This window comes from Podarcis vaucheri (genome assembly GCF_965113315.1).
Source record: "Podarcis vaucheri genome assembly, chromosome: 12".
Taxonomy (NCBI): domain Eukaryota; kingdom Metazoa; phylum Chordata; class Lepidosauria; order Squamata; family Lacertidae; genus Podarcis; species Podarcis vaucheri.
Window position 1 is genome coordinate 9,462,027 of NC_138750.1, and position 20,082 is coordinate 9,482,108.

At 42.4% G+C, this 20,082-nt stretch overlaps 1 protein-coding gene across 1 annotated transcript in view; it reads right to left on the bottom strand.

The window, feature by feature from the left end:
* Positions 1-20,082, bottom strand: part of BMPER (BMP binding endothelial regulator) — a 166,405-nt gene that overhangs the window by 41,620 nt on the left and 104,703 nt on the right. Inside the window, exons 11-13 of the mRNA XM_082192843.1 lie at positions 19,718-19,763; positions 13,932-14,261; positions 6,786-7,122 (exon numbers count right to left, since the gene is read on the bottom strand). Coding sequence (XP_082048969.1) covers positions 6,786-7,122; positions 13,932-14,261; positions 19,718-19,763 — 713 coding nt within the window. The remainder of the gene's footprint in view (positions 1-6,785; positions 7,123-13,931; positions 14,262-19,717; positions 19,764-20,082) is intronic.

The window sequence follows — 20,082 nt, forward strand, 5'->3', positions numbered from 1 at the left end:
AAAATAACAAGCACCCAGTATAACTAGAGAGAGAATTGTGTGTTCCTGCTAAGAAACCATATCTACTTAATATAGAAACATGGATGGTACCATTGTATAATTAGGGGGGACCAAAAGGAGCATTCCTGACATGCCATCTTTTTTAACCAAGAAGAACTTCTAAGTTCTAATTACAAAATAGTATGCCTCTTCATCTGGTTTCCCTATAAATTCTTTCCCAGCTCCTGAAGAGCAACAACAAAAACCATTAGCTTCCCAAAGAGGGAGAGCGTAAAGTGGGTCAAAGGGGAGATGCGCCATTCCTAGACTGGAAGGAAGCCATTGGGAGTCCCAGGTGAGTGATGTCTGTCCAGCGCTGTGGTCTTGTCAGAATCTGATGTCCAACCCGCAGACCCTCCTTCTCAGCATCCCAGTCCCAGTATCTCAATGGGGAAAGAGACATCTGTGAATCCTCTGGCATAGTTTCAATGTTTTACAGCTGTAATAACCACAAACACAAAGGGGGGGGCAGTGGGTTTCCTCCAACTTCAAGGTTCCTGGGGTACTTCTATAAAACAGGCAAGTATAGTTCTCTGTACTGTATGAAATGCTTTATAATGGGCAGATGTTCATGGATAGTCTGAAAAATACTAACCTGAGTTGAGCCCTGATATCACCTAACTGGCATCACAAAAGCCAATGGTATCGTTGGGTGGTTGAAAACATCTGTGACTGTGTTCAAAGTAATAGAAAATAATACTAAGGAAAGTTTTTAAACAAGGAGTAATTATAAATAGTCTCTATGAGCTGTACTGTGGAATTACAGAACCAAACTGTAGAAGTTGTAGGGCTGGTAGCTAAATGTTATGTAAAAAAGACACACACACCCTTAAATGCTGTTGTGCATTTAGAATACATCTGAAGGCAGCCCTGTTTAAGGAAGTTTTTAATGTATACCCAGCCAGATGGATGGGGTATAAATAAATAAATTATTATTATTATTATTATTATTATTATTATTATTATTATTATTATTACATAGATTCCTAGGTACTTAATACACTCCATACCTTGAAGGCACCACAGATAAAGAGTTGCATAAAGCAAATTCTACTTCACTCGCATGAGTCTGAATGACCAATCTTGTATGCAAGTTCCTTTAGCTTCACTAAATTCAATGGGAATTACTTCTATCTTGTGCTCAGGATTGGCTGTAGACTTGCATGTGCAACCCAGGTGTTGGTCTGGTTATGTTTGGGGCACAGAGGGTAAGGCAGAATCAAGGGGGAACGCCCTACATTCTCAAAGGCTAGGGCATATTCCAGATCTTCCTGCTTCGTTTTAGTCTGAATACTTTCTAGATTAGTGGAAACGTTGTATGTCTCCATCCATGCATACTTAAATGTTAGTTATTTTTCCACAGCGGCCTCTTTTTCTAACAGTGTTTCTCTTGTTACACAGGATTATTTAAGACAGATAAATTAATTGCATTTGCATCATACCAAATGTGCTTCAAAAACTGATTACATTAAATGATGCCAACTACCACGTTGTCTATCAGCTTTTACTTTTCTATGTCTGTGTGGAGGCGATTAAAAAGCAATGCACCTTTAAAAAAAACAAGGTATGTGACTTTCTTCTATGCCAATGAACATACTATTTAATCATTGTAATTAATGTGCACTTGGCAGCCTGTGACTGATTTCAGAAAAAAGAAAAATACCTCCATTGGTGGGGACGCCTTAACAAGAGACTGTTACACATAAAGTCTCATTTAGATTTCTTAATTTGGGACTAATTGTTGCAGTTACATTAACTGGAGCATTGCCATAAGGCACATAAACAGGTATTTGAAAAACTAAAATTTCAGCATTTGAATATGGAGACATTATACCTGCATAAAAGACAGCACTTATGGAACCTCTTGTAAATTCTGTTTCACAAAAACCTGACAAAATAACAAAATATTTAATTTTAACAATGAAATTCAAAAAATTATTGAGGGATGTTTCAAACATTCAGGCTACCTTCCGCTTTGGCCCACTCCCCCCCCCCCGCTAACAACTTGTACTAGAATTTTGCACACCCATTTCCTACACATTAACCTATCAGTGGAAGATCACTTCCCTGTAGTCTGATCCCACAGCACGGGGCAGTGTGTGCAACTGTCACAAGTCACAACCGTGTATGGTGCCATCATATGAGTATGCCCTGCCAATGGTGACTCTACCACCTGACCAACCCGAATCAACACAAGGAGTACATGCTAGCGAGTCTGAAGGTGTTACCTTTGGCAATACGTCCAGAAAATACCATTTGCAGAGAGACTTTGTCTGTGAACCTGCATGTTCAGGTTACAGTGGTGCCTCGCAAGACGAAAATAATCCGCTCCGCGAGTCTCTTCGTCTAGCGGTTTTTTCGTCATGCAAAGCAACCCTATTAGCGGCTTAGCGGATTAGCGCTATTAGCTGTTTAGCGGATTAGCGGCTATTAAAGGCTTAACGGCTTAGCGGCTAAAAGGCTATTAGCGGATTAGCGGCTTAGAAAAAGGGGGGAGCGGGGGGAAATCGGAACACTCGCAAGACGTTTTCGTCTTGCAAAGCAAGCCCATAGGGAAATTCGTCTTGCGAAGCAGCTCAAAAACGGAAAACCCTTTCGTCTAGCGGGTTTCCCGTCTTGCGAGGCATTCGTCTTGCGGGGCACCACTGTACTGATAAAATATGGTTTGCATTTAGTTGTTACTGGCTCACCATCAAGCAAGTAGATTTACTGTGGGGTAGATCTGCTCATGAATATACCTGACAGGAAGTGGAACAGCACATACAGGAGGAGGTAGGTAGGCAACCCACACCATGTTCTTAAAAGTAGTCTAATAAAGATGCTCTTCCTAAATAGAATAATGAGTAGAAAGTAAAGGGGAGTATAAACTTCTAATGCAACCGCTGGTAATAGTTTGAAAAGGAACTAGAAGTTGTACCTTTTCCTTACATGGTGCCACTGTTCCTTGGGCACTTTTCAAACAACCTGCAACTCAAATTTTTTGTTTTGCATACATAAAAGTTAACCCAAATAGCGGTATTGCTGTATGCTTTGGATTCCTAAATAGGGAATAAATCACAAGTCAAGAAAAGAATCTTAAAACTGAAGTTAAGATGTCATCACAGAAATTGCATTGTTAACACAATGTCATAAGATGGCTGAAATGCTTGGTTGATTGCCTTTTTTGGTATTTCAGAACGTATCATAATTTTAAATGTTCTTGCACAGATATATTTCTCAGAAAACTTATCAACAATAGATCTCTTAAAAAGCACTGTAGTGAAAATTAAGAGAGTGTTGATGATCTGGATAAAAATGGCTCAGTGTTTCTGCTCAGGTTTCAAACAGAAAACATTGGAATGGAAAGAAAGCAACGGGCCTGCCAACAATCCTGCAATCTACAGAATGTTCCTTCTTTCATAACACATTAAATCTGCAGAACAGCTCAACCTCCAAAAATCAACCCGGGACAGGACAAGGATGCTCACCTCATTTTCACACAATACAATTGCACGTCATCTATAAAGTTTGTGGTCCAAAAGTCTATTATGTGCAAACCTGCACCTTTTAACCATTTTAGGAAGAGACATAACCTTGCCAACAAAGGTCCGTATAGTTAAAGCTATGGTTTTCCCAGTCGTGATGTATGGAAGTGAGAGCTGGACCACAAAGAAGGCTGATCGCCGAAGAATTGATGCTTTTGAGTTATGGTGCTGGAGGAGACTCTTGAGAGTCCCATGGACTGCAAGGAGATCAAACGTATCCATTCTTAAGGAAATCAGCCCTCAGTGCTCACTGGAAGGACAGATCCTGAAGCTGAGGCTCCAATACTTTGGCCACCTCATGAGAAGACTCCCTGGAATAGACCCTCATGTTGGGAAAGATGGAGGGCACAAGGAGAAGGGGACGACAGAGGGTGAGATGGTTGGACAGTGTTCTCGAAGCTACCAGCATGAGTTTGACCAAACTGCGGGAGGCAGTGGAAGACAGGAGTGCCTGGCGTGCTCTGGTCCAGGGGGTCACGAAGGGTCGGACACAACTAAACGACTAAACAAGCAAGGGTAAGATGGACCTTCTTCTGATCAACCAGGGCCTGGATTTTTGTTTTTAAAGTCATAAATGGTTTAGCAGCAGTGTGCTCTTTGAAGTAAAGCACCTAATCTTCAGAAGACATAACCTTTACAAACATTCTGGCCACATGTAATTTTATTTTCTATTGTGGAAATAGGAAACTAGCTACGGTAACCTTTGCACATCATTTTTTGCTGTGATGTTTGGTATCTGCCTTTGCCAAGATATAAATCACTTTTGTTCCTGGTGTCAAGAAGTTTAGTACACTAAATTAATCATAAGAACCTTAAGAAGAGGAAATAGGGGAAACTCCTCATTACGGAAAGAAAAGCGCAGATGCTGTGCTTGATGAAATAAAGCCTGATTCCTCCGTACCTGGTCCTCATTTCCAGTTTTCATCACTTACCTGTGAAAAATGGCAGAAGTAAAATTTTAACTATTGCCGAAATACAGGCAGCAGTTCTCCCTTGCACAAGCATTCCTAATGCTCTTTGTTGATCTAGCACAACAGAGGAAAACAAAATTCCACAAGTGCAACAAAATACCCTTTCTTCTTTTTTGAACTATATTTCAGCATTGCTTCAGGTGCAGTATATAATATAAAGGTAAAGGGACCCCCTGACCATTAGGTCCAGTCGTGGACGACTCTGGGGTTGCGGCGCTCATCTCGCTTTATTGGCCGAAGGAGCTGGCATACAGCTTCCAGGTCACGTGGTCAGCATGACTAAGCCGCTTCTGGCGAACCAGAGAAGCGCACAGAAACACCATTTACCTTCCCGCCAGAGCGGTACCTATTTATCTACTTGCACTTTGACGTGCTTTCGAACTGCCAGGTTGGCAGGAGCAGGGACCGAGCAACGGGAGCTCACCCCGTCGTGGGGATTCGAACCACCAACCTTCTGATCGGCAAGTCCTAGGCTCTGTGGTTTAACCCACAGCGCCACCCGCGTCCCAGTAGTATATAATATATTGTGGTATTAATCTCATCCTTTGCACATATTTCAGCTCTCCAGTCTTCTGCACTATCGCAGTCTGAAGCTTAAGAGTTGCTTCTGTGTGTTGTGAATCCACGGTGCAGTGGCCTTTGTGTGGATTACGTGAGTGAGGCCAACCACCCAAATTATGCATTTTCCATCCAATTGAATTGCAGCTGCTTGGGGATAAGCCATGTAGGTGGGGGGAAGGGGTCTGTCTATATGATCATGCTATTCACAGGTGGGATCACATCATGTGCAAGCAACTCCCATGCTGTTGGCAGTATCTGTGAAGCCTTCATCAAGGCTTGTTTAGGGCAAAGCCATTAGGGAGTAAGAACACACATGAATTTCCACAGGTGCCGTTTATCATCCAGAAGTGCAATACACTTTGTGCAGTCATCACACTCTTTATGGCAATCATACGTGTATTCCTTGTCTGCACCAAAATAACAAGCAGTAAATGTGACATAAAGTGGGGGAAAACAGACTAATAACACTAAGCACTGGACATAACTCTTAGTATATATTCACTTTGGGTTTAGAGACGTTCATCTACCTTTCATTTCCTTCACTGCAGAAAACATTGGAGAAATGCCAGCACAGTCGTGACAGATGTGTAAACTCTGAAGCACAGTTACTTCTACCCACCTTTGCGCAGTCCAAAATCAATACGCCTTTATCTTTCACACCAGCCAAAATCAAATGAAATAAAAAAGTTGTATATTTGCTGGAAGATGGCTACATACGTGCTGAACAAGAAACAGAAAGTGATGTCCTCATAGTTTGGATGAAGAAATGTGTTAACATTTCCATGGACTTAGATGAACCTAGATTTGATTTTCCCTTTGTCATCCTAGCAGATAAAGCTAATCTCAGAAAAGTATTTTTCATGGTTTATACTCAAACAAACAAATTATGCTATTAGTACAACCCCACTAAGCAGATCTGTTTTAAATGCTCACAGGGCAGGCTTGTGAATAGCAACTTGTAAGTAAGAATCCCAGCTAGGTGATCATTCAGGGAACCCGCTATAAATTATCCATTATCATTTGAAACCATTTTCATTTATAAACCTTCACCATCAATGACCATTAAATCCTTTTTTCAACCTATCAGCATGCATAGCAATGTTTTCTTGCTGTGAAGGCCCAAATCCCTTTAGAAAATATATTGTGAACCTTTCAAAAGGATACTATTTAGCTTCAAATGGCTTTACAGAACAAACAAAATTTCTGAGAGAAATATCAGCCAAGCTTTCTTCCTCTTTTATGTCATTTGGGGTTGAGTTTTGTTACTTTACCTTTAATAGGCAGTGTCAATTAGTTTCCTTGACAATGATGACTACTTCTTGCTATCAACCTCTTAATAGCATACTAGCCAATATCCAGTGTGAGCTTCCTCAGAGCAAATTGACTGTTGCTTAATGACAAGTTTATTTATTTCCTACTTTGCTAAGCAAAAGTATTTTGGGATTGGCAGTCTTGGCTAACTTATTTGCATTGCTGCAATTTCAATCCCATATATCTCAACAGTATTTCAAAACTGACACGAGGGGAATACATTTTGGCCCACTGTGGACTGAAATTACCACTCTTTTGCTTTAAGGTGTCTTACATAGCATAGCTACCATTCTTTACTAACTACTTGTGTAACCCTGTCCCCTAACCTCTTTTTCATTTCCAGTGGATTTTCAGCAGGTTCCTGCTTTGCTAAGCTTACCGATAAAATGTTGTGTAGTCCACAGTTGAGTGGCACGTCTGAAAATCCCATGCTTTGAGTTTCTGGCATTCCCGATGGGCGCGGAGTTTTACTCTCACTGTTCCTTGGCACAGTTCTGGAAACTGTTTCTTTGGAGGGCGAGTACAGAATTCATTCGACTCCACACGCCACGACTCGGCAAAGTCATCCACATCAAACTTGAAATTCCCGTCGCCTCCGATCAGGTCGTCTCTCTTGTGTCCATTGTAGTTGCCACATAGGCCACAGAGCCTGCCCTTAAGATGTGGTGGAGCCATGACTTCCACAAAGCTGTCTCCATCCCAAGAGATCTCCAGGCCTAAAAAAGAAAGCAAGAAGGAAAGACGCTAACCTGTATCAGTGTATATACAGTATGTGAACATGTGCAGCTACCTTACATATTGAACTGGAACACTGGTCTATCAAGATGGAGAGCACCAGTTTGGAGGATTTCTAGTCTGAGATCTTTTAAACTGGAAATGCCAGGGCCTGAAACTGGGACCTAATGCCTTCAAAGCATATGTTCTGCCATGGAGTTATAGCTCCTCCTACACACACCACAGGTAAAGGGACGCCTGACCATTAGGTCCAGTCATGACCGACTCTGGGGTTGCGGCGCTCATCTCGCTTTACTGGCTGAGGGAACTGGCGTACAACTTCCAAGTCATTTGGCCAGCATGACTAAGCCGCTTCTGGCGAACCAGAGCAGCGCACGGAAACGCTGTTTACCTTCCGCCGGAGCGGTACCTATTTATCTACTTGCACTTTGACGTGCTTTCGAACTGCTAGGTTGGCAGCAGCTGGGACCGAGCAACGGGAGCTCACCCTGTCGCAGGGATTCGAACCGCCGACCTTCTGATCGGCAAGTCCTAGACTCTGTGGTTTAACCCACAGCGCCACCTGCATCCCTACACACACCATAAGGCAGGTTAAAAAGTGGGAACCAGCTGCCCCCCCCAAAGAAGGTATACAGATCACTCCCCGCTCATGTGCATTCAGCCATGCAGGCTTGTCAATGTTAATATAAATTAATTAATTAATTAAAAGGGGGGTGGAAAGGGATTGTGTGTCCGGGGGTGAAGACTCTGCCAAGCCCACCAGCCATTGCACCCAATGTGTTTTGACCATACATGATTTTGGCTTTACGCACAATCCCTGGAACGTAAGCCTCACATAAGTTGCGGGCTTCCTGTAGTCAAACCTCACTGTTTCTGATATATAGCTATTGTGTGTTGCTCAGTGTAGAGGTTATTCTCCTGCTTGCCTCTTCAAAGCGTCACCTGCTCAGCCTCTGCTACATCCTTAACACTTGCAGGCATGACAGCTAAGGCTGGGTCTGCATACACAACAGAATGATGTGGGAGAATAGGCGGCGTTTGAAATTAATTTTTGATGTCTCTTTTTATTCTGAATGGATGAGTTCTCCATTCATAGAATCACTGAATTGTAGAGCTGGGAGGCACCCCGAGGGGAATCAAGTCCAACCCCCTGCAATCCAGGAATCTCTTGGATAGGAATTAGGATATAAAATAATTAGTCAATTAAATATGATTAAATATGCATACATTGAGAGAAAATATTATTTATTTATTTATTTATTTATTTATTTATTTATTTATTTAAAAAATGCAGACACAGGACAGAACATAGTAAAGGTAAAGGGACCCCTGACCATTAGGTCCAGTCGTGGCCGACTCTGGGGTTGCGGCGCTCATCTCGCTTTACTGGCCGAGGGAGCCGGTGTACAGCTTCCGGGTCATGTGGCCAGCATGACTAAGCCACTTTCTTGCGAACCAGAGCAGCGCACGGAAACGCCGTTTACCTTCCCGCCGGAGTGGTACCTATTTATCTACTTGCACTTTGACGTGCTTTCGAACTGCTAGGTTGGCAGGAGCTGGGACCGAGCAACAGGAGCTCACCCCGTTGCGGGGATTCGAACTGCTGACCTTCTGATCAGCAAGTCCTAAGCTCTGTGGTTTAACTCACAGCAGCACCCATGTCCCGGACAGAACATACATATGCATAAATCTGTGCAAAACTGGCTCCGAAGGGAAATAAGCTAGTCTTTCAAAAAAGATCTGGGAAACACCTGTGCCCGACACCCTGAATAGCCAATATTTCACAGTGCTTTTCTTAACATATGAACTCAAAATGGCTTGAACGTGCCAACATGTTTTATACTGAGGCAGACTTTGGATCTATCTATCCCAGTATTGCAAAATCCCAGTCTAAGCATGTGTGCTCTTGTGCAGCCACTAATATCAGGAGCACAGTATTAGACGTGGAATTCACTGTGAGGAATATGAGCCCTTTTATTTAAAGGGGAAATTATCTGGATAGTAATATGCTTCAATTACACACTACTGAGTGAACCATTACATGCCATGTTTGCCCAGTCTCTGCCAAAACCAAGACAATGATGCTTGCTGTAGTTGACTGAGCTGAGAGAAGAGACAACCGGAATAACAAGAGAATCACATTTTAGTCAATTTAAAGCATCCAGAATGGTTCTCAGGAATTCAGTGGAATTTCATAACTCAGCTGCCAGTGAAGAGAGACGCTCAAGATGCTTTTAATTAGAGCTTATGAATAATGCTCCTCTTGTGAGCATTCCACAGACAGCCACAAACATTCTTCCCGCCCATCTTGCGACTCTGATGAACAAGCCCAGAGCTGAGGCTTTATTTTGTAATGGACAAAGAAGCAGGTGTATGAGTTCTTGGCTCAGCAGGATATGCTGTGATAGCCTTTAAATGCTTTCTAGATGTTGACTATGCTTCACATCAATCCTTTGGTTAAAGGAGGCAATATAAATGATCAACCGTGGAAGGCCAAGGTATGGGAAGCAGGATATCTGCCATGTTGTTATTGTTTAGTCGTTTAGTTGTCTCCGACTCTTCATGACCCCATGGACCAGAGCACGCCAGTGTGGTGTAGTGGTTAAGAGCGGTAGACTCATAATCTGGTGAACCGGGTTCGATTCCCCGCTCCTCCACATGCAGCTGCTGGGTAACCTTCGGCTAGTCACACTTCTTTGAAGTCTCTCAGCCCCACTCACCTCACAGAGTGTTTGTTGTGGGGGAGGAAGGGAAAGGAGAATGTTAGCCGCTTTGAGACTCCTTCGGGTAGTGATAAAGCGGGATATCAAATCCAAAATTCTCTTCTCTCCTGTCTTCCACTGCCTCCCGCAGTTTGGTCAAACTCATGTTTGTAGCTTCGAGAACACTGTCCAACCATCTCGTCCTCTGTCGTCCCCTTCTCCTCGTGCCCTCCATCTTTCCCAACATCAGGGTCTTTTCCAGGGAGTCTTCTCTTCTCATGAGGTGGCCAAAGTATTGGCGCCTCAGCTTCAGGATCTGTCCTTCCAGTGAGCACTCAGGGCTGATTTCCTTCAGAATGGATAGGTTTGATCTTCTTGCAGTCCATGGGACTCTCAAGAGTCTCCTCCAGCACCAGAATTCAAAAGCATCAATTCTTCGGCAATCAGCCTTCTTTATGGTCCAGCTCTCACTTCCATACATCACGACTGGGAAAACCATAGCTTTCACTATATGGACCTTTGTTGGCAAGGTGATGTATCTGCTATACATCTTTTTTTATCTGCCATACATCTTTTAAAAAAGCACTTAGAGAAGTGCATGTGGCATAATTTATGGGGGAGAAGAATGAGGTGATGTTTAACCATTTCCCCACCTGCCACTTACCCCCAGCCATATCATATTCTACCAGGACTCCTAGATATGTTTGCTGCTGCTGTGAGAAGGGTTGTAGGTCAGTGGTCAAGCATTGTTTTGCATGCAGAAGCTCCCAGGTTTAATCCCTGGAATCTCCAGGTAAGGATGGGGGAGACAACCTGAGTGGAACCCTGAAAAGCCACTGCCAGTCAGTATAGACATTACAGAGCAAGATGCACCAATGGTCAGACACAGTATAAGGCAGCTTCCTATGTTCCTAAGGGGACGCGGGTGGTGCTGTGGGTTAAACCACAGAGCCTAGGACTTGCCGATCAGAAGGTCGGTGGTTCGAATCCCCGCGACGGGGTGAGCTCCCGATGCTCGGTCCCTGCTCCTGCCAACCTAGCAGTTCGAAAGCACGTCAAAGTGCAAGTAGATAAATAGGTACCACTCTGGCGGGAAGGTAAATGGCATTTCTGTGTGCTGCTCTGGTTCGCCAGAAGTGGCTTAGTCATGCTGGCCACATGACCCGGAAGCTGTACACCGGCCCCCTCACCAATAAAGCGAGATGAGCGCCACAACCCCAGAGTTGGCCACGACTGGACCTAATGGTCAGGGGTCCCTTTACCTTTTTATATTCCTAAGAGTGGGGGGGGGGGAGGAAGGAGAGGAAGGGATGAACAGGGGGTGGTTATCTATCTATCTATCTATCTATCTATCTATCTATCTATCTATCTATCATCTATCTATATCTAACTATCTATCATCTATCTATCATCTATTTTTTAAATACACCCCACTTTTTGTCAAGGAATTCAAAGCTGCTTTTGAATAATTCAATCCAGCCTCCTAGATCATGCAGAAAGTTGCCGCCTTAGTCTGGCAAGTAGGCACCACTTATGGGAAAGAAGCAGGCCGGAGTATTTATAATCCTAGAGTTGGAAGGAGCCTTGGAGATCAGCCTCCTTCCTTATGAGTAGATCTGCCCCCAAGCAGGCACTTCAGGCTGCTTTTTGAAAAAGGAGGCTGAGATTGTTGTTCATGAACAGATGTTCTTTCAAGCCATCTGGTGGGTGGAAATTTGGCCCACCAAATTCAAATTCATTTCAGTTTGACACCCATAGATTAAACTTTGAAAAATAAAAATAAAACTTATTTAATAAAACATAGTCAAGCATCTTGAAATTTTAGGATTCAGCAGCCTCAGATTTCTGTGCCGTCCCATTTACCTGTTTTCTTTAAAGTAGCTACCAGATGTTCTCCATTTCCCAATTAAATCATGCTTCAGGTTTGAATGATGCAAGATGCACATGCACACAAAAGACTGAATCCAGTTGCAAAAGCAATTCATTTGGGCAGAAAGCAAACCCAGACAGATGTTACGCAAGAACACCGCACTTCAGGGAGGCAGCAAACAGCTTTCCTTGCACACTTGGGGTTCAATATCACACCAGTTTTTGGTTCAGCAAGCAACTTTCATGCAGGCCATGTTGGCTGGTGAGTTTGCTAAAGCCTTCTGGATTTGTTTTGTTTTACTGAGTTTGTTTGGGTTGGACATGTCTTACTGAACTCATTCCCTACTCTACAAGCCCCTCTGGCACAGTGCTTGCTTATTCCTGATCTCTGCTTTTGCCGTAACTACAGCTGAGATCAGTTGTTTTCAAACTGTGTCCTGGGGCTGCTTCAGAAACTTTTCAGGGCTGTGATGATAATCCTAAGGTTCCCTTGGCAAAGTTACTGTCATTTTATAAGAACCAAACTCCACAATGGCAAAGCAGTCAATTCTGTGTTTATTGCCCATGTTCATTAACTAGGCAACCAATACCCTGGAATCCCCAGTTTAAATGCCTGTAAGCCTTGACGCCAGGCGGAGGAGCGTCAAGTAGAAATTTTCTGATAATTCAATTTCATTTGATGGGGATGGGAAAGGGAAACCTTTGTGTTGGCAAAAGCTTCCCTGGTTCATTTTACACAAACTTTGCCTGTGTATTGTAGCATTGTAAGACATGGATTGGTTCATCAGAGGTGGATAGACACTTTTGTCAGATCCTGATAAATTTTATTCTTTTTAAAAAGGTGAGCCCAGGAAATTAACTGAGAATTTTTCCTGAGGCATGCATGAAGAGCACAGCTTCATTCTTATGCTGATTCTGATGTTTTATATAAGGATGGAAGATTTTTTCCCCCAAGTCTGCATTTTAAAGCCAACCAACCTAATTTGTTGGTCTGAATTATATGTGATTTGGAATACAGTAATCTATTGGATTTTGCATTTCTCTGAATTATATGATACTATCAGTTTTTGAAAACACACACACAAATGATTATTTTACAGAAAAAAACGTGCAAAAATGCTTATTTTAGGGGGAATGCACTGAAAAGTACAAATTTGTATTTTGGGGAAAGAATGCATGGAAAATGCATACTTTAGGGATCAATGTGTCCAATTTAAATATGATTTTTTGTGCGTGGGTGAATTCCCCTCTCCACAAAAAATATCCAGAACAGGGACAGAGCAGACCTAAAACTGATCACATTCAAAACTGGCATTGAAGGGAAATGGGGAGATCCTCTTGGTTTTGGTTTAAATTGTTTATTATTATTTTACTGTAGCTGCCTTGGGTGTTGCTTCTATACTGAAAGAATGGGATACAACTCTAATGTAAAGTAATGTAAATACCGCCAGAGCTTATAGAGCCAAAACAAAACAAAAGCATACATGTCACCCTTGTCAAAATAAAAAAATTCCTTCCAGTAGCACCTTAAAGACCAACTAAGTTAGTTCTTGGTATGAGCTTTCGTGTGCATGCACACTTCTTCAGATACACTGAAACAGAAGTTGCCAGATCCTTCTATATAGAGAGAAGGTGGGGAGGGGTATTACTCAGAAGGGTGGTGGGAATGGGAGATTGGCAGGTAGCTGAGATGAGCCTGTTGACGACTCTTAACGACTGCAATAGGTCTTCCAGGAAAAGGGAAGGGGTGAGAAGGTGAAAAATGGCTTAGTCATGTATAATGAGATAAGAATCCAATGTCTTTGTTCAGACCAGGTCTCTCCATGGTTTTAAGTTTGATAATGAGTTGCAATTCAGCAGCTTCTCTTTCCAGTCTATTTCTGAAATTCCTTTGTAGTAAAACAGCTACTTTGAGATCTTGTATAGAAGATCTCTATTGGCTATCTGCCAATCTCCCATTCCCACCACCCTTCTGAGTAATACCCCTCCCCACCTTCTCACTATATAGAAGGATCTGGCAACTTCTGTTTCAGTGTATCTGAAGAAGTGTGCATGCACACGAAAGCTCATACCAAGAACTAATTTAGTTGGTCTTTAAGGTGCTACTGGAAGGAATTTTTTTATTTTGACTATGGCAGACCAACACGGCTACCTATCTGTAAATGTCACCCTTGTGTCACTACTTCGCCCTGAGAACCAGGGCCCTCATGTAGCCCCACCTGCTTTGGTTGTCACTTTCAAGAGGTAGCCTTCCAAGTCAATGTGGAAGTGTGGCGTGTCGTAAGGTAGGGATATCCGTGTCCCGTTCCACTTCACAGTGAGGTGCTGGTGGAGGCTGATGGTACTGCTGCCCAGCACAAGGTCTACAGATTTTGTCCAGGAGAAAGAGCGAGTCCGTCGGGCATCGTTCTTCACCAGCACCTGGAAGGGCGGGGTAGAGGAGGAGCAGTCTTTCGTCAAAACGTACTGACATGTTCCCTGAAAGTTAAATGTCCGTCCGTCAAAAGTGTTGTAGTGGGGGTCTCCAAATACAGTGCAAACTCCGGGCTCTGTAGGTGAGTGAGAAACAAAAGCACCATCAAGACCAAATGTTATGCTGGGAAAAGCAGGTATTAAATGAATGCAAATGGCCTTCCAACATTTTGGGCCACTTCATAAACAATGTGACTGAGGCATATATCTAAAAAAGGTGTGTGAATGAGACAAACACTTGGAAGAAGACATGAAGACCATGTATTTTCTTTCAAGGGTACACTCAATGAGAAACCGAGCACTGCTGTCATGAAATGGCCCTTAAGTCCTGGAATGGTACAGATTATCAGCACACACAGTCTGTAGGATCCCCAGTATACTGTTGCAGCTATAGAAAATGGTAAGTGGAGGTAGAATCCATGAATTGTCTATTGCAGCTCTGGCAATATATAGGACTGTTTGGGGGGGTTCTCCCTCTTTCATAATCCTAGAATTTGAGTGTCATCCAATGAATGGTAGAAGATTGAGGACTGACAACTAACACTATATACAGCATTCCGTGTGTAGTTGGTTTCATCACAAAGGTAAAGGAGAAGTTCTGCATTGCCACATAATAAAGGAAAAGGCAATTGGTGCTGTGCAATCTGGATTAAACATTGCTATTCTTTGGAAGAGAAGAAATTCAAGGCAATGGAATCTATTAATGCCACAGCCCAACACAGAATTAAGTGCATTTGAAGATCCCACTGAAATAGATGGACTTTTAAGCATGCTTAATTCTGTACTGGATTGCAGCCTAGACTCTCAAATAATTACTGCCAGAACTGCTTTAAAAAAACAAAAACAATTTATGATGTCCCAAATGAACTGATTGTATGAATTGGAGCGGTGAAGAAATAATTCATAGGAAAGTCCTGGCTTTCGTTTGTCTGATACATTTAACACCAATGAATCACCATAATCAAATTACAAGTGACAGTCTCAAAATCAGAAAAATGGAAGCAACTGAATCGAGCTGCTAAAAATTCAATAAGAAAAATCCACAGAAGCAGCACTGAAACCTCAACTCTTCTCAGTCTTTATTACTATACATTCGTACCTCAGAAGTTGAACAGAATCCATTCCGGAAATCCGTTCGACTTCCAAAATGTCTGGAAACCAAGGCGCGGATTCCAACTGGTTTCCAATTGCGCAGGTGCACCGGAAACAATAGCGGAAGCTACGCAGGACGTTCGGCTTCCAAAACAAAACATGTTCAAAAACCAGAACACCCGCTTCCGGTTTTTGATCGTTTGGGAGCCAGAATGTTTGACTCCCAAGACGTTCTGGAGCCAAGGTACGACTGTATAGTTCTTTAGTATGGTTTCTGAGGGTACCTGCCCTCCTCTTCCTGATGTTGTTGTTCTGAGGGTTTCCTCTGGTCTCCATCTGGCCACACATTGAGTCCATCTGTCCTAGACATGAAGTGGGCTGAAATACCTCACACTTCACTGTGTGGCGTCCTGTCCTGTGGACCTTTACAGCAAAAGGAAACTTCAGAGTGTAACCAAACGTTCATCAGGGGACAGATGGACAAAGGAATTGGAAAGAAGCAGTGCTTAATTTCAAGTGGAAATGATGATTAGGTCCCAATCTTTCTGGGTACAGCCTCTGGGGTCAGGAAGTCTTTCCCTTCATCCCTGGTGTGAAGTGTCTGTCTCCAGTTACTCAATGCTGAGGGAGCTTAAGCACTTTTAAGTCTCACTGATTTGAAAGAGAGAGTGAATCACATGCTTAATTCTCTCCCCTTCAGATGAATGTGACTTTAAAATGCATGTGTTCGGTTTTGTTGTCAAAATATCCTCTGTGCTCCATTGACTTCACTAAACGAATACCCTTTCCCAGATTTACAAGGCATGGGGCCAAGCTGTATACCAACATATGCACCGACATGCAGTAAACGGTCATTTACTCCACATCCCCAGCACTCACTATCCCGAGTCAAGATCATACAGTTTACTTGTCCTTGGACTTGGCAGTCTCAGTTTAGGAGCTCATGATGCGGTGAGTTGATACTCTAAATTACTTAGCTATTGGAAAGAGTTCTGAAGGATTCTTGGACTGTTTTCATGGTATCTAATAACCCACATGCCACAACAGAAAAGAAAGAAATGACCATATTAGGAGGATGGCCCTCTTGCATGCAGGGAGAACTGGAATTCAAGACTCTCGCACAATCTGTGCAAAAGGCAGCGGAGGAAAGACGGGCCAGAACACCAGAAGAGTCAAGTTAATTCCAAAGTGTCCAGATGTAACAGACTCTTGAGGCAGGGCTTGCAGCTAATTTACAGCAGCCAAGGAAAATATTATATAAACCATAACTAAGAGGGATTTGGATGCTTTCTGAGTAAAACTATGACATTAAAAAACAGAATGGAGAGTAATTTGTTCACACATCCATAACTCAACGGGACTTGGCTTTTCAAAAACCAAAAATGAAACACAGGAGACAGTTGGCCAAAATGTGAATTAGGCTTCAGCATCAAAGCAAGCTGCAGATCCTTAAATCAAATGGGGGCAAACATTAATTTGAAAGCTAGGAATATCACAGGCAGAATGAAGCTGAATTGCATTTCTCATGGTGTACAAAAACAACAACCCAGCAACGTGTCTCAACACATTTATACAGGGCGGCTCAAAAGTAGGTATACAGCTGGATCAATGAAATTAATCACAAGAGATTCTATGAGTACACTTAACTGACACAAAACATAGTTGGGAAGAATAGTGGAGTCAGATAAAAGGATTACTTTTCTTTACTGATATTGTGAATGAGGACTGCGAACTTGAGTCAAGAACTTTTGGGATAGCATCACATTTGGTGCACTTGCAATGCCAGGAATAACTTATACAGTTGTACAAGTATCTTTAAACATCCATGTATGCATGTCTGGAATGGCCAAGGCCCCCAGGAACATGTATCCAGAATTTAAAGACGCATATATGTTTTGCTCATCTGCAATTTACATGTTTATTGGGTGAAGATTCATTTCAATTGGGGTTTAGGCCCAGTTTTGGCACAGATACTGCTCTGGTTGCCCTGTGTGATGATTTCTGTTGGGAGAGAGGCAAGGGAAACATGTCCTTCTTAATTCTCCTTGTGAGGCACAAGGTTATTAGAGGTATCTGCTACTAGACCACTAAAACTTAGATGGAAAAGAAAACTGAATAATAATAACTACTACTAATAATAATAGTCAACATTACAGATAGGTAGCCGTGTTGGTCTGCCATAGTCAAAATAAAAAAATTCCTTCCAGTAGCACCTTAAAGACCAACTAAGTTAGTTCTTGGTATGAGCTTTTGTGTGCATGCACACTTCTTCAGATACACTGAAACAGAAGTTGCCAGATCCTTCTATATAGTGAGAAGGTGGGGAGGGGTATTACTCAGAAGGGTGGTGGGAATGGGAGATTGGCAGATAGCTGAGATGAGCCTGTTGACGACTCTTAACGACTGTAAATAGGTCTTACAGGAAAAGGCAAGGGGTGAGATGGTGAGAAATGGCTTAGTCATGTATAATGAGAAATAGACTGGAAAGAGAAGCTGCTGAATTGCAACTCATTACCAAACTTAAAACCATGGAGAGACCTGGTCTGAACAGAGACATTGGATTCTTATCTCATTATACATGACTAAGCCATTTCTCACCTTTTCACCCCTTGCCTTTTCCTGTAAGACCTATTACAGTCGTTAAGGGTCGTCAACAGGCTCATCTCAGCTATCTGCCAATCCCCCATTCCCACCACCCTTCTGAGCAATACCCCTCCCCACCTTCTCACTATATAGAAGGATCTGGCAACTTCTGTTTCAGTGTATCTGAAGAAGTGTGCATGCACACGAAAGCTCATACCAAGAACTAACTTAGTTGGTCTTTAAGGTGCTACTGGAAGGAATTTTTTTAATAGTCAACATAGTATTTTTTTTGTTTCTGGTGGGATCCACTGGCTGTAGTTGTTAGTTGTGTGCCATAGGTCAAGGGACCCATTTTCTTTAGGATCTGTTTTGTTTAGGATCCAACTTCCTATTCACCCACCTTGCCTGAGGGCATAACCTGCATAAAACATTATATCTCCTTGTTATTCCAAGTGCTACTGCCCCGAACCACAAGGCTTCTACAGAGAGAGGCAACCCACCATTCTGGAAAGGCCATTTTATTTTGGCACTTTGTCAGGCCTTGCTGACTTCCAAGAATAAGGAGAAGGAGAGTCTTCACCATTCCGTTAGATAAAAACTCAGTGGTAAAGTTGGCTTTTGTGTTTTGAACCCTCCCACTGTCACTGGAAAAGCTTGTAGTGATTTCAGTGGGCATCAGCACAGAAACACAAGGCGGTCCATTTTATTTCCCAACGCCTCAGATGAGTCACTTTCCCACAGCTACAAGTACAATTTGTTCCTAATGAAGCGACTGCACCGCTTGGCATATCTCTGGTGTTATTTTACAATGATGTGCCTACTGCTTGGTGGTAAAGGCACATTGCCTCTGGTTTCTCACATGCTCAGGGCTCTTGTTTATATAATACACCAGGGAGCATCATGCAACAATTTAAGTTAATTGTTTTTAATTCAACCAAAATTACATACCACTGAGATTTAAAACATAGTTCTTTCAAAATTCAGTTAAAATATTTCAGAAAGAGCAACTCCTATACTCAGTGTTTAATCCCACTGACTTTCCATCTATAAATATTTTCATTATAGCCCAGGAAAACTACAAGCTGCATTAAATTATGTGGAAAATCATTCAGTGGAGTTTCTCTCATTATCATTCTGTTATTTTGCAACGATAAATTTCACTGTACACTGTTTAAATCTATGTCCAATTAATGGACTAGCTGTGATTGAAAGGATAGTCCGGGTGAATATTTTTAGAAATATTCACCTGCAGTAATTCAAGCCACTGTCAATCATAACCTATTTCCAGGGTGGTGTCCAAGGAATTCTTCCCTTTTCGATGTTTATGGGCTGTTCCCTTTTCCTTTTCTCTTTTGTATATTCTTCTGTACTCCAACATATTTCCCATCCACCATATTTTGTTTTTACCAGCCTTTAAATTGTACCTCCGTGCTGCCTTATAAATCACGTTGGAGAGACTTAGCATTTAGCACTTGCTTTCTTTGGATAAAGTAGACTATTGCCCTTTCCAATAATATACATTCACACCTTCGCAAATGAACCTGGGTCTCTCTCATTTCCCCAGGAATATTTTGAAACATCAAACCCCAATCCAAGAAGTTAGAGTTATGGACTCCTAGTTCCAGACTATTTCTTCAGCGTCTGGGCTTGTTGTCAAGGGTTGTCTTTTGTGAGAAAGCAGACTACTTGCTAATCATCTGGCTATGGTAGCTGTGAAACCAAGGAACTGGTGTTAACTTCTGGCTCAATAGGCTAGGCAATAATCTCCCAATAATGGCAAATGTAACACTCAAGATAGCAGTTGTGTGTGAAGAGTTCAAAAACTCATTGAAAAAATGTGAAGAATGAACTTACTCACTTTCAGTGCAAATGGGACAGCATCCTTTTCGGTTGAGGATCTTTCCCTAAATGGGATAAATATAAACAATATTTAATGTGGGGGGAACACATTTGGAGCAATGGTTACCTTTTGAAAGTACAGTGGTGCCCCGCAAGATGAATGCCTCGCAAGACGGAAAACCCGCTAGACGAAAGAGTTTTCCGTTTTGGAGGTGCTTCGCAAAACGAATCTCCTATGGGCTTGCTTCGCAAAACGACAATGTATTGCGAGTTCCTGCGGGTTTTTTTTCCTCCCCCCCTTTTTCTAAGCCGCTAAGCCGCTTATCAGCTGATCCGATCAGCAGATAAGCCGCTAAAAGCCGCTAATAGCGCTAATCCGCTAAT